This window comes from Protomyctophum bolini (assembly GCF_963924005.1).
Source record: "Protomyctophum bolini genome assembly, chromosome: 5".
Lineage (NCBI taxonomy): Eukaryota > Metazoa > Chordata > Actinopteri > Myctophiformes > Myctophidae > Protomyctophum > Protomyctophum bolini.
In genome coordinates this window covers 48,803,969-48,826,237 of record NC_137866.1, presented here as the reverse complement: position 1 = coordinate 48,826,237, position 22,269 = coordinate 48,803,969, and the positions used below count along the sequence as shown (strand labels likewise).

Below are 22,269 nucleotides of genomic sequence, written 5' to 3'. Positions count from 1 at the left end.
AGAGAGAAATGAAGGAAGAATTCGCAAACTATCGTGTAATAGTGGACCGGGAGCTACAACGACAAGACGAGGAGGTGACGGAGCAGAAGACCAACATGGCCGAGGCACAGACACGGATATCAGAGGTGGAGGACGGGAGCGACCGAGGCCATGATGAGACTGGTGGACCAGATTGAACAACTACAAGAAAGACAATTGAATGCTGAGGCCAGAGCAAGAAGGAATAATATTCGTGTATTCAATTGTCCAGAAAACAGTGAACAAGGGACCACTGTAATTCAATATTTGGAGCAGCTGTTCCACACGGAGCTTGAGCTACCAGCAGGTACTCAGCTCCAGCTACAGAGGGCGCACCGTGCACTGTCTCAGAAACCTACTCACCCGTCTGCAACACCACGATCCATTGTCGCAAACTTTCTTCAATTCGAGACGAAGGAAATGTTGCTGAGAAAAGCCTGGGAGCCTGCAAAGATACAAGTAGGAGACAAACAGCTCGGTTTCGATCATGATTACCCACCCGAAGTTGTGAAGAAGAGAAAAGATTATATTCCGTTCAAAAGAATGTTGAAAGCAAAAGGAATCCGGTTCCAGACGCCGTTTACGAAGATGAGGGTACAGTGGCCTGATGGTGAGAAGACGTACAGAAGGCCATGGAGGAGAGAGGCTACATGGAAGAAGAATCCAGCCGCGACTCGGCAGCGGGACCCGGCGAATCGGCGGAGGTGGAGGCGGCGGGTTCGGGAGTCGCGGGGGCGGAGAGAGAGCGGCGACGAGTTGGAGGGGGACAGCGGTGGGAGCCGGAGTGGAGGAAGGTGGAAAAGAGACGAGGAGCGGCGTGGAGAGCTAAGGACAGCCTGCGAATGTTTATGAGGAAATAGGACGTGATTTCTGCTGTGAAAAGAGGTAACATAGAGTTGGGTTGGATGAGGGAGGGGGGAAAGATAGGCGAAGAAGGGCTTCTTTTTGTTTGGTTTTTTTTTTAAGAAAGAAAGAAAGAAAGAAAGGAAAAGAAAGAAAAGAAAGATAAATTAATATACAAGAGGATGCCATAGATATAACACTTTGGTTCATTTCTAATATTGAATCCCCATATATATTATTGTTTTTGTTTTGTACATAACTAACTCTTTGTAGTGAATATGCTAACTAGGGCTTCATTAATATTTTTTTACATTTAAATGTATACCAACTGGAAGGGTTTGCTTAATTAGGTAGGGAACGGCTAGGCACTGGGGAAACTCACAGGTTGAGATTAGTACTCGTTTGTCTAGGGAGGGGCCCTCGTGCAAGACGGCGTGACCCTTAAACCCTCACCCCTTTATGAGGGTTTAAGGGTCACGGATGTTTTACATCGTGTTTGGAAGCTATGTGTGTGTTTTGTGTTTTGTGTTTTTGGTTTATCGACAAGCGGATACAAATACTGTAATGTAACTAGGCAGGAAACAAATATAAGGAATAACAATGTCTAACAGGTTGGGGATAATGTCGCTGAATGTAAATGGGTTGAATTCGCCAGTTAAAAGAAAAAGGGTCATGACAAAATTGAAAAAAGAAAAAAATGCAGGTTTTCTTTCTACAAGAAACTCATCTAAACAAAACGGAGCATGATAAACTAAAAAGGTTTGGTTATAGGAACTCATATTATAGTTAAGACAAAAACGGGAAAAGAAGAGGAGTTATAATAGGCTACTAATAGCTAATACAGTCAACCTTTTGTGAAGGGGAGAATAGATAATGAACCGGTAACTTTAGTAAACATATATGCACCACCAGAAAGTGACAAGAAGTTTTTTAAAGACATTATAGCTGTGCAGGAGGGGACACAAATGTGGTTTTATGTGATAAAAAAGATACAACAAGTAAGAAAAGAAGCAGCGTGGAGACTTAATATGGGTATGTTAAACAGTGAAGTGAGGAAAGAGAAAGTCAGGACAGATTTGAATACATACCTTGAGGAAAATAACAATGGGGAAGTGGATCCGACTATAGTATGGGACGCTATGAAAGCTGTCATGAGAGGTAAATTGATAGTGGAGACTGCATTAATGAAGAAGGCTAAACTAGTAACTTATAAGAAAAATAATGAAGATTTAAGGGCATTGGAACAGGAATACCAGATAACAAATATGAGGAAATATATAAAAATATTAAAGACTTGAACATTAAAATAAAGGATGCCCAATTAGACGAAATTGAAAGGAAAAGTAAATTAAACTTTAAATTAAAGTAAAAATAAATTATTATGAGGCCGGGGCAAGGGCCACTAAATCAACCAAGGAACTAGCAACTGAACCAGAGGAAATAGAGAGAGTTTTTAAACAGTACTATGAGGAGCTCTATACACAGCCCGAACAGGCTGAGGAAGAAGAAATGAAAACATATTTAGATCAGCTGGACCTGCCAAACATAGGGGCAATGCAGAACCGTATAATAACAGCTAATATTACAGCAGACGACATTATGGAGGCAATTAGTTCATTTAAAAATAATAAATCACCAGGAAGTGATGGGTTCCCTGTGGAGTGGTACCAAATGTTCAGAGAAGAGTTGATACCTATGCTGGTAGCATCCTTTAATTGGACCCTAAACAAACATAAAATACCACCATCTTGGTCCGAAGCAATAATCTCAGTGATACCAAAGCCAGGAAGCGATAAAGAGCAATGTGGGAGCTATAGACCCATATCCATTTTGAATGTGGACTACAAAATTTACACCAAGATTATATCGGACTATCGGATTATGCGGACTGCGGACATAGCCAACGAGCTTTTGGACGAGGATCAGACAGGCGTCATAGTCAGTCGCCAAACTCATGACAATGTAAGAACTATACACGTTGTAGATCAAGCACAGAGGACTAAAACAAGCACTCTATTAGTGAGTGTTGATGCAGAGGCTGCATATGATAGGGTCAATTGGAGGTTCCTTTACGCTGTATTGATTTGGGTTCAATAAGAAAGCATTACAATGTGTAAAAACATTATACCAACAACCTACGGCTAGAATTAAAGTGAATGGGAGCTTGTCTGGGAAATTCAACCTACAACGATCGACTAGGCAAGGATGCTGTCTTTCGCCTACGTTGTTCGCGTTTTTTATTGAACCCTTAGCACAAGCCGTGAGAGATAATGAAGGTATACAAGGGGTGACGGTAAACGGTAGCGAACACAAGATAGGACTTTTTGCTGATGATGTAATTGCCTTCCTGCAGAGACCAAATGACTCACTCCCCATTTTAAAGGGGGAGTGTCCCGGCCCGAGATTAACATTGCTGATAAGGTACATCACGTGGTCTGAATGAAAACAGTTTCAAACGACACGTGACTATATCTCAGGCTCTGACGTGACCTAGCATCTAGCCGAGCTGAGTGGCTAGCGCACTAAAGGCTAATAGTTTTGAGGTAACCTTTTGCGTCATACTAGGTGAAAGTATAATAAAAAAAAATATTTTATTGCTCGAAAATCTTCCTTACAATGACATTGAGTTGTTGCACTGAACTGAACTGAACTGTTGCATAATCGCAATTCCGCGTGACTAGTCCGTCTGAAGCCCACCACACACCGGCTGCGAAGTCCCCCGTGTGTGCGAGAGAGAGAGAGAGAGAGAGAGAGAGAGAGAGAGAGAGAGAGAGAGAGTGTGTGTGTGTGTGTGTGTGTGTGTGTGTGTGTGTGAGAGAGAGAGAGAGAGAGAGGGGTGGACTCAGGTTAGGCTGGCGCAGTTTTGCTAGAGTAGTCACAGGCAGTGGTAACGTTACGTGAAGCTCCAGGGCTCCGTGAGCCCTGTTCAGCACTTAGCCGGCTGAGGGCGTGTCAGCGGGGGGGAGACAGATAGACAAGATAGGTACGATGGAACCCGTCACGCGAAATTGCGATTATGCAACAGTTTTCCCTAAAACTTACACGTCAACTCAATATCATTCTAACGAAGATTTTAGAGCAAAAAAATAATTTTTCCACCAAACTTTTACCCAGCTATGAAGCTAAAAGTGACCTCAAAACCACTAGCATGAGTTGATAGCCACCAGGAACGCTAACTCGCAGAGCCCAGAGCCGCTCTGACATTTAGACCAGATACAAGATCAATTTTATTGGTCAAATTGAGCTGGCCCGTAAGTACGTCACAATCTAGATGCTAGCGTTAATAGCCTTAATAGCTTCCCGAGGGGCGTGTCAGTCCCGCTTTAAGCAAAGTATTAGAAATTTTGGCCGTTTATCAGGGTACAAGATCAACATAGCCAAAACACAGATTTTGGCTTTAAACTATGCTCCAAATGCATCTATAAGGTGAGCCTTCAACTTTAATTGGGAACAAAAAAGTATTAAATATTTGGGTATAAACTAGGCCTGTCAAAAAAAATCGATTCGAGTTAGAATCGCGATTCTAATGCTGTCCGATTCAGAATCGATTCTCATTTTCCAAAAATCGATTTTTTATAATTTTCTTTTCTTTCACAAATGTACCTGTGCATGCAATGCATTATGGCCTGGGTTTCTGCATAGTGCATTTACTACCAGCTAAGCAATGCCTGCCAATTGTATTTATTTTACACCTGTTTTAATACTAATGTATTGTTCTGGTTTTGAGTGAGAAGAGATTTTGTAACTTTTGTACTGGTTCAAATTTGTGCAAGCTAAATACATGAGACATGTTCTTACTCTTGGGTTTAACCTTTGTGTGTTTAAATCATTCAGTTGATAAAACCTTTACAATTATACAAGCTTTTTACTAAATGTACTCTGCTTTCATGCCAGAAGACTGGAGTAGATCATGCTAAAATTCTATTTAATTGTTTTTAATAAAATAAAATAAACTGCTTTAGAATCGAAAAAAATCTTTTTTGAATCGAGAATCGGGGAATCGGAATCGAATCGAATCGTGGGACACCTAAAGATTCGCAGCCCTAGTATAAACATAACAAACATTTTGTCCACACTATATAAAGCCAACTACGAAAAATTTAATCAGGAGATAAAAAAAGATATTGAAAGATGGGCTACTAGCACTAGACCTGAACTCAAGATTGGAGGCAGTTAAAATAAATGTATTATCCAGATTGCTCTTTCTATTCCAATCCTTGCCTGTAGAGGTCCCACAAGGGCAATTTATTACATGGGACAGAATGATATCTATAGGTTTGTGTGGGCCGGACAGAGGCCAAGGGTCAGATTTCAAACCCTTCAACTCCCGAAGGAAAGAGGGGGCATGAGTCTTCCCAACTGCACCGTTTGTACTACATGGAATACAAGCTACTGTTATGCTAATTACTGTCTGTTATTTACTTACTATTATTTCTAGTAGTATTATTCACTGTCTCTGTTGTTTATGTATTGTTATTTCTGTCTGTATGATTCCAGAAGTGTCCACCACAGAGCAGAGTCTCCAACTCCCAGCCGAAGGCCTTACTATACACTATAACATATTTTATACTGACTGTGAGATGGCGGGCAGCTGTGTTCTGCACTAGCTGTAAACGCCTGAGTGATGCCTGGTCGATGCCAATATACAAAGAGTTGCAATAATCTATTCTTGATAAAAATCAAAGCATGGATAACCATCTCCAGCTGTTTTTAGGGGAGGTAGGATTTGACCGTGGCGATGATTGGAATTTGGAAGAAGAGAGTTTTAACGACGGAGCTGATTGTTTATTAAGTTTAAAATCTTTATCAAAAATAAAACCAAGAGGGGGGACAGTGGCACAGTCGGTAGTGTTGTCGCCTCACAGCTAGAAGATCCTGGGTTCGATTCCCGCTGTGGGCGCTTGGGGTGTGTTCTCTCCTCTGCGTCATCAGTGCCCATACCCGAGGGGGGGTTGGCGAAAGGGCCTTTCTGTGTGGAGTTTGTATGTTCTCCCCGTTTCCCCTAGGGTATAGTACCCTCACATGTTCTCCCCGTGTCCTCTAGGGTAGGTACCCTCACATGTTCTCCCCGTGTCCCCTAGGGTAGGGACCCTCACATGTTCTCCCCGTGTACCCTAGGGTAGGTACCCTCACATGTTCTCCCTGTGTCCCCTAGGGTAGGTACCCTCACATGTTCTCCCCGTGTCCCTTAGGGTAGGTTAACCTGACGCTGCCAGATCCAAAAAGCTTGCTACACAAATTTGTTTCACAGCTTATTGGGATCTGGGATCGCGGAAGCAAATTCGATGACGGGGCTGTTCCTTTTTTTCAAGATACTTTGTAGATGATTGGATGGGACCGTCTGTCTATCACCGTGTGGGCGTGCAAACACAACCAATCATATTGACGTGTCTATATACCGTCATGCACATCCGCTTTTGCACATATCCCGCCTTTAGCTCACGCTGATTGGTTCGGTACGAAGCAGATCTGACTCAGGGCTCAACTCCGTCAGAGATCCCAGATGAGTGTTGTGTTGGGGAATATGTTTCCCCAATACCGCCCTCATCTGGCAGCGTCAGGTTAAGGGTAGGTACCCTCACATGTTCTCCCTGTATCCCCTAGGGTAGGTACCCTCACATGTTCTCCCCGTGTCCCCTAGGGTAGGTACCCTTACATGTTCTCCCTGTGTCCCCTAGGGTAGGTACCCTCACGTGTTCTCCCCGTGTCCCCTAGGGCAGGTACCCTCACAAAAACATGCAGTAATCCTGGTCGGAATGTGTTAAGGAGATAACTGTTACAATTGTTTAATTCAACAGACTCATTCAGGATTCTAAAAACGCCTTCTCAATCCTGACCAAAATTTTAAGTGTTTAGAGAGGCACTTGTCTTTATCTCCTTGGGCAAATCATTCCATTGCACCGTTTGCACTACATGGAATACAAGCTACTGTTATGCTAATTACTGTCTGTTATTTACATAGTATTATTTCTAGTAGTAATATTCACTGTCTCTGTTGTTTATGTATTGTTATTTCTGTTTGTATGATTCCAGAAGTGTCCACCACAGAGCAGAGTCTCCAACTCCCAGCCTTCTGTCTGTGAAGAGTGACATGTCTAAAGGAAATCCTCCTTTCTTCAGTAACGAACCTGAACCTCCTGATTCGCAGTATGTCAACCCTCCTATAAATATATACAACACTATAACACTGTAACACTATACAATATACACTATAACACTATACAATATACACTACAACATATTTTATACTGACGGTGAGATGGCGGGCAGCTGTGTTCTGCACTAGCTGTAAACGCCTGAGTGATGCCTGGTCGATGAGAAAATACAAAGTGTTACAATAATCTATTCTTAAATCAAAGCATGGATAACCATCTCCAGCTGTTTTTAGGGGGAGGTAGGATTTGACCGTGGCGATGATTGGAAGAAGAGAGTTTTAATGACGGAGCTGATTGTTTATTAAGTTTAAAATCTTTATCAAAAATAAAACCAAGAGGGGGGACAGTGGCACAGTCGGTAGTGTTGTCGCCTCACAGCTAGAAGATCTTGGGTTCGATTCCTGCTGTGGGCGCTGGGGGTGTGTTCTCTCCTCTGCGTCATCAGTGCCCATACCCGAGGGGGGGGTTGGCGAAAGGGCCTAGGGTAGGTACCCTCACGTGTTCTCCCCGTGTCCCCTAGGGTAGGTACCCTCACGTGTTCTCCCCGTGTCCCCTAGGGCAGGTACCCTCACAAAAACATGCAGTAATCCTGGTCGGAATGTGTTAAGGAGATAACTGTTACAATTGTTTAATTCAACAGACCCATTCAGGATTCTAAAAACGCCTTCTCAATCCTGACCTAAATTTTAAGTGTTTAGAGAGGCACTTGTCTTTATCTCCTTGGGCAAATCATTCCATTGCACCGTTTGTATACTACATGGAATACAAGCTACTGTTATGCTAATTACTGTCTGTTATTTACTTAGTATTATTTCTAGTAGTATTATTCACTGTCTCTGTTGTTTATGTATTGTTATTTCTGTTTGTATGATTCCAGAAGTGTCTACCACAGAGCAGAGTCTCCAACTCCCAGCCTTCTGTCTGTGAAGAGTGACAGGTCTAGAGGAAATCCTCCTGACTTCAGTAACGAACCTGGACCTCCTGATTCACAGTATGTCAACCCTCCTATAAATATATACAACACTAACACTGTAACACTATACGATATAGACTATAACACTATAAAATATACACTATAACATATTTTATACTGACGGTGAGATGGCGGGCAGCCGTGTTCTGCACTAGCTGTAAACGCCTGAGTGATGCCTGGTCGATGCCAATATACAAAGAGTTGCAATAATCTATTCTTGATGAAATCAAAGCATAGATAACCATCTCCAGCTGTTTTTAGGGGGGGGTAGGATTTGACCGTGGCGATGATTGGAATTTGGAAGAAGAGAATTATAACGACGGAGCTGATTTGTTTATTAAGTTTAAAATCTTTATCAAAAATTAAACCAAGAGCGGGGACAGTGGCACAGTCGGTAGTGTTGTCGCCTCACAGCTAGAAGATCCTGGGTTCGATTCCCGCTGTGGGCGCTGGGGGTGTGTTCTCTCCTCTGCGTCATCAGTGCCCATACCCGAGGGGGGGTTGGCGAAAGGGCCTTTCTGTGTGGAGTTTGTATGTTCTCCCCGTTTCCCCTAGGGTATAGTACCCTCACATGTTCTCCCGGTGTTCCCTAGCGTAGGTACCCTCACATGTTCTCCCCGTGTCCCCTAGGGTAGGTACCCTCACGTGTTCTCCCTGTGTCCCCTAGGGTAGGTACCCTCACATGTTCTCCCCTTGTCCCTTAGGGTAGGTACCCTCACATGTTCTCCCCGTGTCCCCTAGGGTAGGTAACCTTACATGTTCTCCCCGTGTCCCCTAGGGTGGGTACCCTCACATGTTCTCCCCGTGTCCCCTAGGGTAGGTACCCTCACAAAAACATACAGTAATCCTGGTCGGAATGTGTTAAGGAGATAACTGTTACAATTGCTCAATTCAACAGACCCATTCAGGATTCTAAAAACGTCTTCTCAATCCTGACCTAAGTTTTAAGTGTTTAGCGAGGCACTTGTCTTTATCTCCTTGGGAAAATCATTCCATTGCACCGTTTGTACTACATGGAATACAAGCTACTGTTATGCTAATTACTGTCTGTTATTTACTTAGTATTATTTCTAGTAGTAATATTCACTGTCTCTGTTGTTTATGTATTGTTATTTCTGTTTGTATGATTCCAGAAGTGTCCACCACAGAGCAGAGTCTCCAACTCCCAGCCTTCTGTCTGTGAAGAGTGACATGTCTAAAGGAAATCCTCCTTTCTTCAGTAACGAACCTGGACCTCCTGATTCACAGTATGTCAACCCTCCTATAAATATATACAACACTATAACACTGTAACACTATACAATATACACTACAACATATTTTATACTGACGGTGAGATGGCGGGCAGCTGTGTTCTGCCCATACCCGATATTGCCCATACCCGAGGCGGGGTTGGCGAAAGGGCCTTTCTGTGTGGAGTTTGTATGTTCTCCCCGTGTCCCCTAGGGTATAGTACCCTCACATGTTCTCCCCGTGTACCCTAGGGTTGGTACCCTCACATGTTCACCCCGTGTCCCCTAGGGTATAGTACCCTCACATGTTCTCCCCGTTTCCCCTATAGTACCCTCACATGTTCTCCCCGTGTCCCCTAGGGTTGGTACCCTCACATGTTCTCCCAGTGTCCCCTAGGGTATAGTACCCTCACATGTTCTCCCGGTGTCCCCTAAGGTATGTACCCTCACATGTTCTCCCCGTGTCCCTAGGGTAGGTAACCTCACGTGTTCTCCCTGTGTCCCCTAGGGTATAGTACCCTCACATGTTCTCCCAGTGTCCCCTAGGGTAGAGTACCCTCACATGTTCTCCCGGTGTCCCCTAGGGTATGTACCCTTACATGTTCTCCCCGTGTCCCCTAGGGTTGGTACCCTCACATGTTCTCCCAGTGTCCCCTAGGGTATAGTACCCTCACATGTTCTCCCGGTGTTCCCTAGCGTAGGTAACCTCACGTGTTCTCCCTGTGTCCCCTAGGGTATAGTACCCTCACATGTTCTCCCAGTGTCCCCTAGGGTAGAGTACCCTCACATGTTCTCCCGGTGTCCCCTAGGGTATGTACCCTTACATGTTCTCCCCGTGTCCCCTAGGGTTGGTACCCTCACATGTTCTCCCAGTGTCCCCTAGGGTATAGTACCCTCACATGTTCTCCCGGTGTTCCCTAGCGTAGGTACCCTCACATGTTCTCCCCGTGTCCCTAGGGTAGGTACCCTCACGTGTTCTCCCTGTGTCCCCTAGGGTAGGTACCCTCACATGTTCTCCCCTTGTCCCTTAGGGTAGGTACCCTCACATGTTCTCCCCGTGTCCCCTAGGGTAGGTAACCTTACATGTTCTCCCCGTGTCCCCTAGGGTGGGTACCCTCACATGTTCTCCCCGTGTCCCCTAGGGTAGGTACCCTCACAAAAACATGCAGTAATCCTGGTCGGAATGTGTTAAGGAGATAACTGTTACAATTGCTCAATTCAACAGACCCATTCAGGATTCTAAAAACGTCTTCTCAATCCTGACCTAAGTTTTAAGTGTTTAGCGAGGCACTTGTCTTTATCTCCTTGGGAAAATCATTCCATTGCACCGTTTGTACTACATGGAATACAAGCTACTGTTATGCTAATTACTGTCTGTTATTTACTTAGTATTATTTCTAGTAGTAATATTCACTGTCTCTGTTGTTTATGTATTGTTATTTCTGTTTGTATGATTCCAGAAGTGTCCACCACAGAGCAGAGTCTCCAACTCCCAGCCTTCTGTCTGTGAAGAGTGACATGTCTAAAGGAAATCCTCCTTTCTTCAGTAACGAACCTGGACCTCCTGATTCACAGTATGTCAACCCTCCTATAAATATATACAACACTATAACACTGTAACACTATACAATATACACTACAACATATTTTATACTGACGGTGAGATGGCGGGCAGCTGTGTTCTGCCCATACCCGATATTGCCCATACCCGAGGCGGGGTTGGCGAAAGGGCCTTTCTGTGTGGAGTTTGTATGTTCTCCCCGTGTCCCCTAGGGTATAGTACCCTCACATGTTCTCCCCGTGTACCCTAGGGTTGGTACCCTCACATGTTCACCCCGTGTCCCCTAGGGTATAGTACCCTCACATGTTCTCCCCGTTTCCCCTATAGTACCCTCACATGTTCTCCCCGTGTCCCCTAGGGTTGGTACCCTCACATGTTCTCCCAGTGTCCCCTAGGGTATAGTACCCTCACATGTTCTCCCGGTGTCCCCTAAGGTATGTACCCTCACATGTTCTCCCCGTGTCCCTAGGGTAGGTAACCTCACGTGTTCTCCCTGTGTCCCCTAGGGTATAGTACCCTCACATGTTCTCCCAGTGTCCCCTAGGGTAGAGTACCCTCACATGTTCTCCCGGTGTCCCCTAGGGTATGTACCCTTACATGTTCTCCCCGTGTCCCCTAGGGTTGGTACCCTCACATGTTCTCCCAGTGTCCCCTAGGGTATAGTACCCTCACATGTTCTCCCGGTGTTCCCTAGCGTAGGTAACCTCACGTGTTCTCCCTGTGTCCCCTAGGGTATAGTACCCTCACATGTTCTCCCAGTGTCCCCTAGGGTAGAGTACCCTCACATGTTCTCCCGGTGTCCCCTAGGGTATGTACCCTTACATGTTCTCCCCGTGTCCCCTAGGGTTGGTACCCTCACATGTTCTCCCAGTGTCCCCTAGGGTATAGTACCCTCACATGTTCTCCCGGTGTTCCCTAGCGTAGGTACCCTCACATGTTCTCCCCGTGTCCCTAGGGTAGGTACCCTCACGTGTTCTCCCTGTGTCCCCTAGGGTAGGTACCCTCACATGTTCTCCCCTTGTCCCTTAGGGTAGGTACCCTCACATGTTCTCCCCGTGTCCCCTAGGGTAGGTAACCTTACATGTTCTCCCCGTGTCCCCTAGGGTGGGTACCCTCACATGTTCTCCCCGTGTCCCCTAGGGTAGGTACCCTCACAAAAACATGCAGTAATCCTGGTCGGAATGTGTTAAGGAGATAACTGTTACAATTGCTCAATTCAACAGACCCATTCAGGATTCTAAAAACGTCTTCTCAATCCTGACCTAAGTTTTAAGTGTTTAGCGAGGCACTTGTCTTTATCTCCTTGGGAAAATCATTCCATTGCACCGTTTGTACTACATGGAATACAAGCTACTGTTATGCTAATTACTGTCTGTTATTTACTTAGTATTATTTCTAGTAGTAATATTCACTGTCTCTGTTGTTTATGTATTGTTATTTCTGTTTGTATGATTCCAGAAGTGTCCACCACAGAGCAGAGTCTCCAACTCCCAGCCTTCTGTCTGTGAAGAGTGACATGTCTAAAGGAAATCCTCCTTTCTTCAGTAACGAACCTGGACCTCCTGATTCACAGTATGTCAACCCTCCTATAAATATATACAACACTATAACACTGTAACACTATACAATATACACTACAACATATTTTATACTGACGGTGAGATGGCGGGCAGCTGTGTTCTGCCCATACCCGATATTGCCCATACCCGAGGCGGGGTTGGCGAAAGGGCCTTTCTGTGTGGAGTTTGTATGTTCTCCCCGTGTCCCCTAGGGTATAGTACCCTCACATGTTCTCCCCGTGTACCCTAGGGTTGGTACCCTCACATGTTCACCCCGTGTCCCCTAGGGTATAGTACCCTCACATGTTCTCCCCGTTTCCCCTATAGTACCCTCACATGTTCTCCCCGTGTCCCCTAGGGTTGGTACCCTCACATGTTCTCCCAGTGTCCCCTAGGGTATAGTACCCTCACATGTTCTCCCGGTGTCCCCTAAGGTATGTACCCTCACATGTTCTCCCCGTGTCCCTAGGGTAGGTAACCTCACGTGTTCTCCCTGTGTCCCCTAGGGTATAGTACCCTCACATGTTCTCCCAGTGTCCCCTAGGGTAGAGTACCCTCACATGTTCTCCCGGTGTCCCCTAGGGTATGTACCCTTACATGTTCTCCCCGTGTCCCCTAGGGTTGGTACCCTCACATGTTCTCCCAGTGTCCCCTAGGGTATAGTACCCTCACATGTTCTCCCGGTGTTCCCTAGCGTAGGTACCCTCACATGTTCTCCCCGTGTCCCTAGGGTAGGTACCCTCACGTGTTCTCCCTGTGTCCCCTAGGGTAGGTACCCTCACATGTTCTCCCCTTGTCCCTTAGGGTAGGTACCCTCACATGTTCTCCCCGTGTCCCCTAGGGTAGGTAACCTTACATGTTCTCCCCGTGTCCCCTAGGGTGGGTACCCTCACATGTTCTCCCCGTGTCCCCTAGGGTAGGTACCCTCACAAAAACATGCAGTAATCCTGGTCGGAATGTGTTAAGGAGATAACTGTTACAATTGCTCAATTCAACAGACCCATTCAGGATTCTAAAAACGTCTTCTCAATCCTGACCTAAGTTTTAAGTGTTTAGCGAGGCACTTGTCTTTATCTCCTTGGGAAAATCATTCCATTGCACCGTTTGTACTACATGGAATACAAGCTACTGTTATGCTAATTACTGTCTGTTATTTACTTAGTATTATTTCTAGTAGTAATATTCACTGTCTCTGTTGTTTATGTATTGTTATTTCTGTTTGTATGATTCCAGAAGTGTCCACCACAGAGCAGAGTCTCCAACTCCCAGCCTTCTGTCTGTGAAGAGTGACAGGTCTAGAGGAAATCCTCCTGACTTCAGTAACGAACCTGGACCTCCTGATTCACAGTATGTCAACCCTCCTATAAATATATACAACACTATAACACTGTAACACTATACAATATACACTACAACATATTTTAAACTGACGGTGAGATGGCGAGCAGCTGTGTTCTGCACTAGCTGTAAATGCCTGAGTGATGCCTGGTCGATGAGAAAATACAAAGAGTTGCAATAATCTATTATTGATTAAATCAAAGCATGGATAATAGGCATGTGGAAAATAATCGATACGTATCGATACATCGATTGTGACGTGCGCGATGCGAGTGAATCGGTTCATTCACTGTGTATCGGTAAAATTGACGGAAATCTCGATGCATCGTTCGCGGAGGTTGCACCGGTTGCACCGTTTTTTTCACCCTATCCTGTGTTTCCGAGGCGCATTCAACGTACCATCAGAAAAGGAAGGGAGAAAAAAAAGGTCTCTCGCAGCGCACACACAAGGCGCGTTCGGAAATAGCGCACTGAGCCCACTGTGCAGTGCAAACTAATAGGAGAGTGTGCTCCGGTGTGGTATTTACGAACGCGCCCACAGTCAGTGAACAGAAGCTACCGTACGACGGTGCAGTCAGAGTAGACACGTTGAGACAACAAACAGACAGACTATAAAGAGCACCCGCGACTAACAGAAGTGAGCCCCACGCATTAAACAAGAAGCACCACCTTTACTCTTTAGATTTATAAAATAGCTGTCCGAGTAGCTTTGTCCGTCGATCAGTTGACTTTTCACTGTAGCGCTGCGTGCTGGACTGCTGGTAATGATCCACACTCCACAGCTGTGCTTGCTGATTATCCGATGCAAATCTGCGTCGCGATCATCATCAATTTGTAATTAAAAAAAGCTTCTGCAGTCTGCACACACATGTACAACACAACAACGCCACAACAGCGTGTACTGCTTGCGTTTAAAGTCGTTTACAACCGTTTCACACTGTCCAGCTTTCCCCTGCTGTTCTCTGGGATAGAAGCCTTATTTATATTCTGCAGCAAGACGGTGTCGCACGCCTAAAATTGCAGATCCACAAGCTCACAGCGGGGCGTGGATGAGACGCGTTGTGAGCTTGTACATCTGCTATGTATTTATAACGTTAATAATACATGCAGGCCAGGGTCTTCAATATTTTTCAGGTCATGCCAAGGACCACTTAGCTGAGAGTGAGAGATCAAGTAGGGACCCCCACTATACATAGGCAAAATTTATATTATAAAACTGTGTTGCAGATTAAACTACTTGTTTGACAGCACTACAAGTGTGACCTGTAATTTGTTTTGTTTGTTTCTTTTCTATTTATATGTTGGTAACATTAATTGATGAACGATAGGATATTACATTTTAATCTCTTGAACCCTCTATACTCAAAACCTCAAATTGACCTTTGAGATATAATAATTATACTATAGAGCGCCGCAGTCCCTCCCCCTTTCAGAAAAACGAGTGGCCCAGGAAATGAAACACCATGCATTCTCCCATCGGCACTTCTTATTTAATTTATTTAAAGACGGTTACACCGCGGACAAAGCCAACTCGGATCGTGACAAATCATGACAATGAACACCAGTGTTGGGACGTAACGTAACGTAAATAACGCGTTACAGTAACGCCGTTACGTTCGGCAGTAACGTTTGCTGTAACGCGTTATTTTTTTAAATTCAGTAACTTGTTACCGTTACTACATGGTGCGTTATTCCGTTACTCTTCCGTTATTTTTCATGTAGTCTCGATCGGGGGAGAATGAGAAGAACTGTCATGCTTGCCTTGCGGGAGAGAAGGAGTGTGTGTGCGTTTGTGTGTGTGTGTGTGTGTGTGTGTGTGTGTGTGTGTGTACTACACGTGGTGATGCGCAAGTTTGTTTACTCTGACTAGTGTCATGGCGGCGCCCATATCGCAAATGGCTATATTCCTCCTTATTTCCTTCAGCTGCTCCAATCCAGCACAAAGTACAGTCAAAGTAAGTTGTTGAATCCCAGCAAATTATGATGATCCCATTCCCACCGGCTATACCACCGTGTGTTTGTTTATGTCGGTCGCGCGTGTGTGTGTGTGTGTGTGTGTGTGTGTGTGTCGTGTGCGCCGTGTATGCACATCATGTGAGCCAGCGAGCGAGAGAAAAAGAGAGAGAGAGAGAGAGAGAGAGAGAGAGAGAGAGAGAGAGAGAGAGAGAGAGACACTGAAAGAGGCTGCGCGTGTACTGTGCGTTCGTGTGTGTGTGTGTGTGTGTGTGTGTGTGTGTGAGAGAGACAGTGTGCGTACTGCGTAGCCTAGCTACTTTTGAGCGAGAGAGAGACGGACAGATACTGAAAGAGACTTTGCGTGTGTGTGTTTGATTATCAAATATTAATTCTGGTTTTGGTCTTACTTTGTTTATAAATCCAGACTCAAATTAGTATTGCCACCACCACCAATAAGAGCAGCTGCTATCTCAGCAGTATACAACATTCACTGGAGCAGTGGAACAGCTGGAACCCTCATGTTGTTGGTTGTAGCCTTAGAGTATATACTCTAAGGTTGTACCCTACTTGTATTTAGTTAATTGTTTGCTATAAATATGTATTGATAGGCCTACATAGCATCATCAAAATCACCACCAGTCCCCCCTGCTATTGGTATTAATATCACTGTACTGAACTGAAGGCATGAATGAATGGCCTGGAAGTGGGAGCCCGTTTTTCTTTTTGAGTGGTGCAACCACTCTATTATAGACAACTATGTGTGTCCCTGGTTGGCTGGCTGTGTCCTCGTGTCCATGGGTCTGAGCACGGAAATAGCATATTTTCTCCACCAAGTGTTTTGGATGCGGGGCGGCTCGCCGGAACCGGCACCGGCGAGCAGAGCCGAAAAGTAACGAAAAAGTTACTTTTCGAAGTAACGCTTTACTTTTTGGTTTAAGTAACAGTAAAGTAACTAAGTTACTTTTGAAATGATGTAACTAGTAACTGTAACTAGTTACTTTTTTAAAGTAACGGTCCCAACACTGATGAACACAATGTTTTGGGCCGATTAAATCATTTATAAGACGAAAAACAAAACAAACAGTGTTGTCTCCTGACTTTCTTTTCTTCTTTCTAATGATTTGATCGGCCCAAAACATTGTGTTCATTGTCATGATTCGTCACGATCCGAGTTGGCTTTGTCCGCGGCGTAACCGTCTTTAAATAAATTATATTAGAAGCACTTCTAATATAATTTATTTAAAGACGGTTATGCCGATGGGAGAATGCATAGGGTTTTCATTTCCTGGGCCACTCGTTTTTCTGAAAGGGGGAGGGACTGTGGTGCTCTATAGCCTATGCTTATTAGTAATCTAACAATTCCACAATAACCAGCAGAGAGCAGACCCTTTGTTTACTTACAGAATTCTATAAGTTGGGTTGTTTGAGATGCAGAGCTATAATACTAACCTACAGTAAAACAATAAATTGCTGAGACGAGATTCACATGCCTAATGGATAACCATCTCCAGCAGTTTTTAGGGGGAGGTAGGATTTGACCGTGGCGATGATTGGAAGAAGAGAGTTTTAACGACGGAGCTGATTTGTTTGTTAAGTTTAAAATCTTTATGTAAAATAAAACCAAGAGGGGGGACAGTGGCACAGTCGGTAGTGTTGTCGCCTCACAGCTAGAAGATCCTGGGTTCGATTCCCGCTGTGGGCGCTGGGGGCGTGTTCTCTCCTCTGCGTCATCAATGCCCATACCCGAGTCGGGGTTGGCGAAAGGGCCTTTCTGTGTGGAGTTTGTATGTTCTCCCCGTGTCCCCTATAGGGTTGGTACTCTCACATGTTCTCCCCGTGTCCCCTAAGGTATAGTACCCTCACATGTTCTCCCCGTTTCCCCTATAGTACCCTCACATGTTCTCCCCGTGTCCCCTAGGGTTGGTACCCTCACATGTTCTCCCAGCGTCCCCTAAGGTATAGTACCCTTACATGTTCTCCCGGTGTCCCCTAGGGTAGGTACCCTCACATGTTCTCCCTGTGTCCCCTGGGGTAGGTACCCTCACATGTTCTCCCCGTGTCCCCTAGGGTTGGTACCCTCACATGTTCTCCCCGTGTCCCCTAGGGTTGGTACCCTCACATGTTCTCCCTGTGTCCCCTAGGGTAGGTACCCTCACATGTTCTCCCAGTGACGCCTAGGGTAGGTACCCTCACATGTTCTCCCCGTGTCCCTAGGGTAGGTACCCTCACAAGGACCAGGCGGGACAGGGAATTGCAGCAGTTTCAACAGCTTTTTATTTCATCAACAAGGAAATTATATTACAGGCAGGAGGAGAAACCCCCAGTAGGTTTCTGGGCAAATTATATTCCACACAAATGTCTGTTCCACAGGCGTTTTCCTCAGCCTGGAGGAGGAGGATGAGAACAGAGCATTAGATTTCAATTCAGTATATACAGTCTCTGGGGTTCCCTTGCTTGAAGCTTCGGGTGACGTCATCAGTCTTTATCTTTAACTGTAGCGGGTCTTCTCTCCCAGTAGAGCCTGTGCTGAGAGGAGAGTGACAGTCAACACATGCAGGAATATACACATACATGAATGGCTGGTGGTGGAAGTGTGTGTGTGTCTTCTTACCCCCCGACGGTATTTGCTGTGCGTGCCTCCGTGAGCGTGTGTGTGAACCAGCCGCTGTCAGACTCAGAACTGAATCTTCCTTTTATACTGCGGGTGTGGCCGATGGCTGATTTGGGTGTGGTCGTTCAATCGTCTCAATCTGGCGGAGGGGGAGGTTTGGCACGTAGACATTCCCTACTACGAGGCCGAGGGCGGGCCCAGCTGCCCGAGGCGTCTTCTGTCTGACAGCGTGTCTGGTTGCCCTGGCAACGCACTTACCATGTTCTCCCCGTGTCCTAGGGTAGGCAAAACATGCAGTAATCCTGGTCGGAATGTGTTAAAGGTCCAATGACATGCCCCGAAATTAATATGGGTGGTACAGTACATCACGTGGTCTGACTGAAAACGGTTTGAAAGCGTTCGCGATGGGCTACGGCGCTAGCAACAAGTGGCTACTAGGTCAGGCTAGCTTTTTTGACTGTACATTTAGCGTCATATTGGTTATAAATGTAATTGAAAATATATATTTTTTCGCCCGAAACTCCCGCCCGAAAGAATGCAATTGAGGTTGGCGTGTTTTTTTTTACTGCAGCACAAGTGCAAATTTCGGACTCGAGTCCCACGTTCCCCCGGCCACCAACAACCCTGTCTGCCCGCTCTGAGTAGAGCCCTGAGCCCCGCAGCGCGACTACTGTTCTCTTCCCTTTCTGTCTTCCCCTCTCAGCCGCAGGCTGACTGTACACCCACTGTAATACCGTAGTCAGTTACCACAACATTGTTCAAGTGAACTTATAGTGTGTTTGTTTGTATTCATTGTAATAATCAATATCGCTATGATGAATTATCGGCCTGGTTGTCTGAGCCGAGTGGGGAGGGGGGCTCTCTTTCTCTCTCTCTCTCTCTCTCTCTCTCTCTCTCTCTCTCTCTCTCTCACACACACACAGCCCAGTTCACTGCGTGCTGTGTGTGTGCTATGAACAGCCTGCACTGCAGCCTGCATGACCAGAAGACTAGGCTCAGTGCCCCGGCGGTGAGAGGGGGCATCTGAGACGGGCTAGACTACATGCGCGGCGATAAATCATCATAGCGATATTGATTATTACAATGAATAAGCATAAACACACGTACTTGAACAATGTTGTGGTACATAGGATATTTGAAGACTGATATGCATTTTAGCTCGGTGCAGTGCCGCTACTCAACCTGTGAGCAGGGCTCCGCAGCAGGCTGAACTTAGCCGTGTTTGAGGGCATGTCAGCGGGGGAGACAGAGAGCTAGATGGCCGGGGCATGGGACTCGAGTGCGAAATTGCGATTATGCAACAGTTACCCTAAAACAAAAAACACGTCAACTCAATGTCATTGTAACTAATATTTCCGAGCGATTTTTTTTTAATGAGACTTTCACCCAGTATGAAATTAAATGTGACAACAAAATAGTAGCATATAAGTTGCTATGCTACTACTGCCACCAAGCCCGGCGAGCCCGCATAGAAGTCGATGGGGAAAGTTAATCGGCACTATGACGTCGTCATCATGATGTCGTCATCATGATTGTTGGATAGCCGTTCTTATCTCCTGAGGGGCGTGACATTGGGCCTTTAAGGAGATAACTGTTACAATCAGGGCTCCAGACTAACTTTTCACAGGTAGCACTGGTGCCACCTACCTTTTCAGTTGGTAAAGCCACCACAAATTAGGTAGCACCAACTTTTTCTTTGTATGACCTTATCACCAAGGCTAGCAAAGGTTTTCTTGGCTGAAGCATAAATGCCTTAAATTAAGCACATAACATGGAATATTTCTCACTCACACACATTCTATAGGAAACTAGAACTGCACTCTGCCGAGTGCATACTTGCTTGTTGCACACTAGTAGGCCATAAATGGCCAACTAGTGCGCAAGCAGAGTGCGCAAGTACTTTCGACCGCTGTAAACTGTCACATCTCAGTATCTCTGGGAAGGAACGTTTGAAATGTATAATCAATCATTAGGTGTAACTATTTGCTACCTACCTACTTTTTTACAGAAAAATAAATCATTGATATGTGATGAAAAAAAAGGTATATAAACTGAATTAAAATATATTATACAGTATAATTATTTTATTACTTGTAAATTGTCAATTGTTTTAAATGTATTTCATTTTGGACTATAGTGATATTAATACTAAATCATGATTTCTGTAATAATACTTTCAAATTTGTTAAAATATACATGATCTAAAATACTTCCGAAATCTGTAGTTGGATTTGTATTTAATTGTTTAAAGCCTAATACACATTACGTCATCGTTGAGAGCTGGGACCAGAGTACATGGTGTGTATATGTATGACTAGCTCTCAGTGATGACGTAAGAGAAATGGTCATCTGTGTAATCTGTCCCAGCAGACCAGGCACAGATTTACAAATTACAAATTTCAAATTACAACTACATATAGAGTATGTAGTTGTAATTTGATTATATTAGCAGTATACTGTGGTTACTTGGTGCCAAAAAGTGACAGCCGTCTTTTTCAACCGTTTTTATGTGTATGCAAATCTGTGCCTGGTTTGCTGGGACCAGATGTACAGTATGACAAGCTCTCAGTGATGACGTAAGAGAAATGGTCATCTGTGTAATCTACTCCCAGCAAACCAGGCACAGATTTGCATACACATAAAAACGGTTGAAAAAGACGGCTGTCACTTTGAAGAGACCGAGCGAAATTATTACTTGCGCGCTCTGCTTGCGCAAGTAATTATTATAACTAGCCCTTACCCGTTGTGAGATATTTGCCCCCCTCTTGTGGCCGTGGGGGGGTACTGCGCCCGGTGCGTTTTTAATTCACTGATAAATGTTGCATCCTTTGGTATTCTTCTCCTGATAAACTACACGGTTTGCACACATCTCACCATGCACAACGGCGACAGGTAGCCTGTCCACACATGGACCGCTACTTTGCATTCATATTCATGTCATATTGACAGTACAATACCCATTTGTGCATTTTTTAATCCACTAATAAATTCATTATAAATCATTAATGTGTCAAATCGAAAAAAGGGCTCCGTTAAGACCTCCATATAATTATGGTCCATGCCTGTGTGAAAAGTGGGAGTGATTGGGCCAGCCAATGTTGAGATAAAGCGCTGTCAGGGACATTCATTCAGACAGACATTCAGACATTCGCTGAATTATTATAAGGATGAATTAACCTATAGTGCATTTTTCCATATCGTTAATATCATTTGGCTATATGAAACAGAAATGAGACACACCCCTTACCTTCTGCATGGGCATGTTCAACCTAATGGCCAATAAGGATATTTATCACGGAGGTGCCCACGTGCCCACTCTTCTGCATGGGCATGTTCAACCTAATGGCCAATAAGGATATTTAACACTGAGGTGCCCACGTGCCCACTCTTCCTGCACCCTTTTGCAATGTGAAATGCCACCGAATTCATAATCCTTGCCCACTTTGCTCGTCTTTTCTTTTGTGAAAGCTGATGTGCTTTTATTGTGAAGGGGAACGTTTCTAAACGGCTCAGCCTGCATATTTCCATGTGCTGAAACTAGCTGCTCACAACGTGTGGTGGACGTGACACGTTGTGAGCTTGTAAATCTGCTATTTTCAGCATTCAACACCATGTTGTACGACGAAGAATATACCAGGTTTCACGTGGGATATGTTGACACGTGTGTGTGTGTGTGTGTGTGTGTGTGTGTGTCTCTCTGGCACTGCAGTCATACCACACCTGGACTCACCACACCCAGTCAAACAACACCTGGACTGAAGACACCCAGTCAAACCACAACTGGACTGAAGACACCCAGTCAAAACGCAGGTGGACAAAGTAAGAATGTGCACTCATTGAAAATGCATGCTTATAAATTGAAATCATAGACTAAATTTTCAAATAATTATTGTCTGTATCAATTATATCCAAGTGCATATAATGAAGCTGAACAACTATCAACTCAACAGCTGGACAAAAACAACTGATCTTGTGTTGTTACTTTTGCCTGTTTTTCTGAACAAATTGCATAGTTTCTGGAGG

General features: G+C 44.9%; 1 protein-coding gene across 1 annotated transcript in view; it reads left to right on the top strand.

Annotated features, from left to right (window-relative positions):
- The window catches only part of LOC308315178 (protein NLRC3-like), a gene marked incomplete at both ends in the record, with an annotated part of 102,185 nt that overhangs the window by 73,280 nt on the left and 6,636 nt on the right, over positions 1–22,269 (top strand). Inside the window, 3 exons of the mRNA XM_080763018.1 lie at positions 7,894–7,990; positions 12,239–12,354; positions 21,956–22,065. Coding sequence (XP_080619144.1) covers positions 7,894–7,990; positions 12,239–12,354; positions 21,956–22,065 — 323 coding nt within the window. The remainder of the gene's footprint in view (positions 1–7,893; positions 7,991–12,238; positions 12,355–21,955; positions 22,066–22,269) is intronic.